This window comes from Parathielavia appendiculata (assembly GCF_033297405.1).
Source record: "Parathielavia appendiculata strain CBS 731.68 unplaced genomic scaffold N657scaffold_10, whole genome shotgun sequence".
Taxonomy (NCBI): domain Eukaryota; kingdom Fungi; phylum Ascomycota; class Sordariomycetes; order Sordariales; family Chaetomiaceae; genus Parathielavia; species Parathielavia appendiculata.
Genome location: NW_026944229.1, coordinates 443159 through 449307, shown reverse-complemented (window position 1 = coordinate 449307; position 6149 = coordinate 443159). Strand labels below are relative to the sequence as shown.

The following is a 6149-nucleotide window of genomic DNA, read 5'->3' as shown; positions in this document are numbered from 1 at the left end:
GCGATTCCGTCGTTTATAAATCACAGCTGTGGCTCTGGCCCCGTCCTACTCAGTGCAGCACAGCACACCAAAGAGGTTTTGATGTTGGGATGAGCCGCTGTTTTCGTCTCCCGTCTATTATCTAAACCCGATGAACCATGGCAACTAGCAAGTTCCTGAAACTGCATCCCCGCCGTCCGGGTGCTCGGTTGGCGGTGCAGTCAATGCAGTCAAGCACTCGAACCTGCCTCTGTCTACATTCCAGACTTCAACTCCGCAACCTCCCTCCGTGCTCCCCAGCGGCATACGACCCCTATGTACAACCACGCCCTGGACGATATGGCCGGCCCTGGTGGTGCTCTGGGGAGTTTGTAGGATGTTCATCCAGCAGCATCATGACCGCACGGATAAGAGCATCTCGCCGCCGCCACAACATGCACGATGTGTGGATATCGGAGGTACGTGAGATATCCTAGTACTCGCTCCATGGTCTCGATCTGCATCTGACTCGGCGGGCGCCTTTCCGCGAGATAGGGAACTGGTCCGCAGATTTGGATCACATTTCGTTTCTGACTTAGCTTGGATGGACGCTCTCGCCTTTCCGATCCAGGATTGGCCAAATGACTATCTTCTCCTGTGTAAGATGTCAGGACTTTTGCGCATGAGTTATCGACCGAGGAAAGACACCCCGCCTCTCACCAACCATCCCTTGCACACCCAGAGATCATGCCAGGCAATCCAGGTGTCTTGAATCCAGGTTCCTCGGGCTCCTTTTTCGCTGGGAATTTCCTATCCGCTCCCACGGCAGCCATTTCCTTCATTCTTTCACCGCTGCCTCCTCGTCGAGCAAACAAGCTCACTTCCTTCAACTGCCCAACGTGAGGGGGTTCTTTCATTAGAAAGGAAACCCTTGACCGGCATATGCAAGAGTAGCAGCACGGTGTAAGATCCCTCGGCCTTCACAATCCAGAAGAACATCTTTGCCCGACTCCCGGATGCAGGAAGTCTATCAGAGGCAAGGGCTTCGAACGGCGCGACAAATTGAGGGAACACCTGATGAACAAGTCAAGCAAGCCCACTAGGACGCTACGCAAGGCGCGCCTGCGTCTCTCGTCAACAAACCCCACGGCCGCGACTTTACCTCCGTCCCCCCAGAACCCTGAGGCCGTTCGTCCTGGTGCGAGCGAGACCTCTTCAGACGACAGGAGCAGCCGTGAGCAGGAAGAAGTCAGTAGTACGACACAATCCGGCAATGAAACCCCCAGCATTGTGGAAAGGGTTGCTTCCTGCCAGAGATGCTGCCAGGCTGACGAGGAACACCTCTGCGCGGTGGAACGAGAGATCCGCGATATGGAGGAAGAGCTTCTGGCACGAAAACGGGTGCACCGGCAAGGGCGGAAGAGAATTGTTGCTTCGCAGAGCAGTATCGACAGTTTCACGAAGCAGCAGGGGCTATTTACCGAATCACCCATTCAGTATACATAAAACCGCATCTTCCAAGGCCCCCCACTCTCTCTCCGGTCACATTAACTTCGGCCTTTCAGCTCTCGAGCTGCTCGCTCGTGTGCTGCACCTCCTCCCTTGACCAGTTCTCGATTCTCTCATCAAATTGCATAGCCTCCTTCAGCCCGAGCTGCTCAAAAAAGTCGACAATCGTCTTGCCCCGGCAGTAGTTGAGATCAGATCCCTCATCCTTGAGTCCGCGGTACGACTCTTGCATGGCGAGCATGGCCGAAATGAAGCCTGTGCACGGGTATATGGCTGCAGCGAAGCCTAGCTCCTCGCATTCGGCCGTGGTCAGGTTGCCGGTGAGGCCCTTGAAGGTATCAGCACACATGTGTTACTTCTCAGACGAGCGAGAAAGGCGTGTAAGTGTAAGTCTTTACATCTGGGAGGACATCAATCATGACCGGATGCGGCGCAAGCTCCCTAACCAGCTCGCGCATCTCGTCCTTGGTCCAGGTCGACTCCATAAACGCCATATCCGCGCCCGCCGCCATGGCCTCCTTGAGCCTCCTCACGCCCTCGCGAAACGCCTCGGTCGACGCCCGATCACCGCCAAACGACTTTGCATTGCGCGCATCCGTCCGCGCGATGATGGCGAACTCCGCATTCGTCCTGGCCTCGACGGCACTCCGGATCCGCTCGAGGTAGACCTGCAGATCGACGACATCCTTGCCCTTGAGCTGGCCGCACCGCTTGGGAAACACTTGGTCCTTAATGTGGCAGCCAGCCACGCCGGCGTGCTCGTATAGCTGGATGGTGCGGCGGATGTCGAGCGGGCCGCCAAAGCCCGTGTCGGCGTCGGCGATGAGGGGCAGGTGCGTGTTCTGCGCCACAATCTCGGACGCCTTGGCAGCTCGTCAGCCGTCATGACCGACAGGTCCGGCTGCCCCACCACCGAGCCCGTCGCCCCGCTGCCGGCGAGGTAGAGGAAGTCAAGGTCGAAGCTGGAGGCTACCTTGTGGAGATGCCGTCGAAGGCGCCCGGGCCGATGAGGCATCCTTTCTCTGCGGAAGTCGTTATATGCGTGAGCCGAGATCACCTGATGTACATAATTGAACTAAAAAGTCAGAGTATGAAAGGACTTATCTTACTGCTGTTCAAAGCCTCGTGAAGGAGCTTAGGGCCTTTTCCAGTCGCGATAACCATTGCAGTCTTTGTCTCTGTTTTTTTATCTCGAGCAGATTTGTGTCGGGGCCATCGTTCGAAGGAGATGATATTACCAAAATGGAAGTGCTAACGTTAGTGTGTAATTCAGATTTGGTTTGTACACTAAGGTAGTAAGTGAGATATGGTCCAGAAGCTGCCCCGGGCTGATGGTGACGAAGGTGGTGAGGTCATAAATTCTTCTTGTTGAACGGATCAAGATGGCCGGGAGCACAGAACAAGCCACAGGCTGTAAAGTCGGACGACTCGCGGACCGGCTCACTGTTGTAGGATGGCCAATGGTTTAGGGTAAGGTAGTGTAACAAAGTTGAGTTATCTTCCTCTCGACGGATGATGCTGTCCTTCAGGTCAAGTAGGGGCTGGTTCACAAGCAAATCACGTCGAAAGCTATCAATTTATAATGCGGCAATCAGAAACATCGCCACGACGTTAAAGTGGCAGTTCCCTTAAAACTGAACCCACCTAGCAGTGCGCCCTTCATATTCCCGTCCTTGGTGCTCACTGGGGACTGGATCCAGTCCGTTAAGCGGAAATGGGATGTGCACCTAATTACATGTAAGTACCTACCTTAAGTTCGGATGACTACCTTACTCATGATATGATGTAACGGTTACGACGACTACTCCCCGCAGCCACCGACGCGGGGAGGCCATAATAACGGACGAGGTACACTTCAATGCTCACTGCTGCCTTCGACCTTTTGTTTACCGTGTTGAACAATAATATCAGCAGAGTGCAGCCAGAATCATAGCATCAACATCAGAACCCATAGCCACACTTCTACTTTCAACATGTCTGGCACGGAGAAAGTCTTGGAAGGCATCAAGCACCTCTCCGACACGAACCTTGACACGCTGGTCAAGACGACCTCGTTCAAGGAGGAGCTCGAGGAGGCAAGAACCAACCCCAGTTTCAGCTTGTCGCGCGTCTGTTCCGACACCGAATCACTAATCAACACCCTTGCTCAGGCCATCCGTGGACACATCCATATCGAGCTGCAGAGCTGGTTCTTCTACCGCAAGCTCAGCAACGACTGCTGCCGCTCCAACGTGGCGCTGCACGGGTTCGGCACGTACGTTCCCTCATCGTCTTTACCATTCCTGCTCTCTATCACGCCAAACCAAGCACAAAGGTATACCTTAACTGACAACAGTTAAGGCTCTGGAAGCGCTGCGCCGTCGAATGTCTCGCCGACGCCAACTGGCTCGAGTCGTACCTCGCCCAGCGCGGCGGCCGCTCCAAGCCGACGGCCATCGAGCCGCCCACCGTCGGCTGGCCCGACAGCCCCGTCGATCCAGTCCAGCCGGTGCATGAGGCGCTGAAGGTTGAGAAGAGCCTGCTCGAGGACCTGCAGCGGCTGTGTGAGAAGGCGAACAAGTGGTAAGCTTTTGCTACAGGCGTTGTCAAAGGTACTAAATGATGGCTGACGTGATCTGTGTCATGTAGTGGAGACGGTGCGGCCGAGGACGCCATCCAGTCGCACTTCCTGCGCAAGGAGACGCGCCACGTCAAGGACATGGGCGACTTGCTGCAGCAGTGCGTCCGGGTGAGCAAGCAGGCCGGCCATGGGCTGTATCACCTGGATAAGGAGCTGAGAATGAGTGGGGGCGTGGTGCCGTGGGGCGGGCGGAATGACCCGGACACTATCACCGAGGAGTTGTACAAGGTGAAGGTTTAGTTGGGAGGACCTCACTGAGGGTGATGGCTGGACATGATCAGGGTTGGGATACCTTGAACGTATCGTACATTTACTTCAACCTCTTAAGGGCAGCATCAGATTCGTATTTCAGATGGCTAGTTAGTTGACTAGATACATAATCTGTGGTATCCCCCATTTACCGTGACCTCCACTGGACGTGACCTTGTTCTTAGCTGGTTCAGTTCCGGTTTTACCACTCTGAGTGATACTTGAAGATGTGAACCGGAAGTTGTCATCGCTTACTGTCGCCGCCGGACCACGCTCGTACGCCATGCGCCCTTGAATATCATCGGGTGAGCAGATGGAAACTACTACAGTGCATCAAATAGCCATAGCCAGTCTCTGCGCAGGGCTCGAACGCGTCAGACATGAGTCGGAGCCTGAAGTGCCTCAGCAAGAAATACCCGAAGAACTTGATGTGCAAAGGGGCAACGGGACCAGCGCCATTCTGTGGCGTGCAGTTCCAGTTGGGTTGGCCCGGTGATTGACGGATCCACGGGAAAAGGATGGCAGCGCTCTTTCCCCGAGCACCCAAGCCGTCCCATAGTGAGTATCGGATGGTGTCTTCCTGGGCGACGTAGTCCAAGTGAATAGAAGGTCCCTCGTTATCCCACGGGTAGGAAGGGAAGTCGATGACATGCTCGGTATGGGACACACCAAAGAAGACAATAAGAGCAGGCCGAGCGTCTGAGTCTGCTGCGTTGTTGGGGTCTTCGTCAGACGGTACAGGCATTCTGGGCCGAGCAAAGGCGAATTTGTCCGCCATGATCCAAGAATCTAGAGCATTTGCATGACTTCGCAGACTACCAGATGGGCATCTGGGTGGCTGCCGCTTGTGACACTGGTTACCGGACAGCTAGGGCGGTCGTGATGGCAGCGCCAAGCCCGCTCACAACCCTCTCTGAAGCGCGTTGCCATGGCTTCCTTTGCTTCGGTGTCAGCCAGAATGACTTCAGGAGCCAGTCGCCCATGGGGCCTAAGACAGCTTCCTCCGCCTGGGGTGTCGCGTTTATGTTACAGACAGCAAACTGTTCAAGAAACTTAAGCTGCCACTTGGACGGTACGGACTAGGGTTCGATCTTCTCAAAAGATTTCCAGTCCAGGACGGACCTCGATCTCGTTGACTTGAGTTTGGACATGTGTTCATTGTACGTCCCAGCCAGTGCAGATCCGGCAATGAGAACTCTGTAAACTGTCTTGTGCACACGTGGCCGCCATTCTGGCATCCGCTCAGGCTTCTCCGGGAGCTCATTTCGCTGCCTGTCTCGCGGGTGGTCACGGCAGTATCCGTACTCCCGCCGCAAGTCCAGATCAAGGTCGCTTGCCAGCCAGAAGAGTTTTGAAGACGGCTGTCAACTCAGAGAAGCTGGGCTTGCGGTAGCTGCTGGTGAGTTCTCCGGGCTTGACTCGCATGGGAGGAAGCTCACAGCGGCGCTCGGCGTCGGCAACCATCTCAGTCAGGGAGGCCTATTCAACCAAGAGGATTAGTTCATCGGCTAATCTGAGATCAAGGGTGCTGTTACTCCGTACATGCAGCGATCAATGCCTCCACGACGCATGGAATTTCGTTACCCATCTCCAACCACAAATGAGCAACTGCATGGGTTCGTCCAATGTGATGGAGGAAGCGGCAAGTCGAAGTGAGAGAGAAGGCATCTCTCGCCGACTCGCACGCCTCGACAATGACGATGACGAGCTCGGGCGGTCCGGCCCGAGCAAGAACCTCGGAAGACATCAGAAGCCGATGTGACGCAGATGACCAGTGGTTCGAAGTCTGTCTGCTGAAGACGAGATTGAAGAA

At 55.2% G+C, this 6149-nt stretch overlaps 3 protein-coding genes across 3 annotated transcripts; 2 read left to right on the top strand and 1 right to left on the bottom strand.

The window, feature by feature from the left end:
- On the top strand, nt 1–745 carry N657DRAFT_100867 (uncharacterized protein). Its single transcript, XM_062785721.1, has 2 exons — nt 1–437; nt 514–745. The coding sequence occupies exons 1-2, from the start codon at nt 138–140 to the stop codon at nt 550–552; spliced, it is 339 nt and encodes a 112-aa protein (XP_062645677.1). The 5' UTR covers nt 1–137; the 3' UTR covers nt 553–745.
- A 641-nt stretch (nt 746–1386) lies between these two features.
- N657DRAFT_691863 (carboxyphosphonoenolpyruvate mutase) lies at nt 1387–2482 on the bottom strand (the record flags this gene model as incomplete). The annotated part of the gene is made up of 3 exons (XM_062797128.1): nt 1387–1795; nt 1866–2330; nt 2378–2482. 3 exons carry the CDS (start codon nt 2480–2482, stop codon nt 1520–1522), a joined length of 846 nt encoding a protein of 281 aa, XP_062645676.1. The 3' UTR covers nt 1387–1519.
- Nucleotides 2483–3320: 838 nt separating this feature from the next.
- Nucleotides 3321–4480, top strand: N657DRAFT_665168 (ferritin-like protein). Its single transcript, XM_062795280.1, has 4 exons — nt 3321–3542; nt 3618–3721; nt 3808–4029; nt 4096–4480. Exons 1-4 carry the CDS (start codon nt 3441–3443, stop codon nt 4325–4327), a joined length of 660 nt encoding a protein of 219 aa, XP_062645675.1. The 5' UTR covers nt 3321–3440; the 3' UTR covers nt 4328–4480.
- Nucleotides 4481–6149: the final 1669 nt, after the last annotated feature.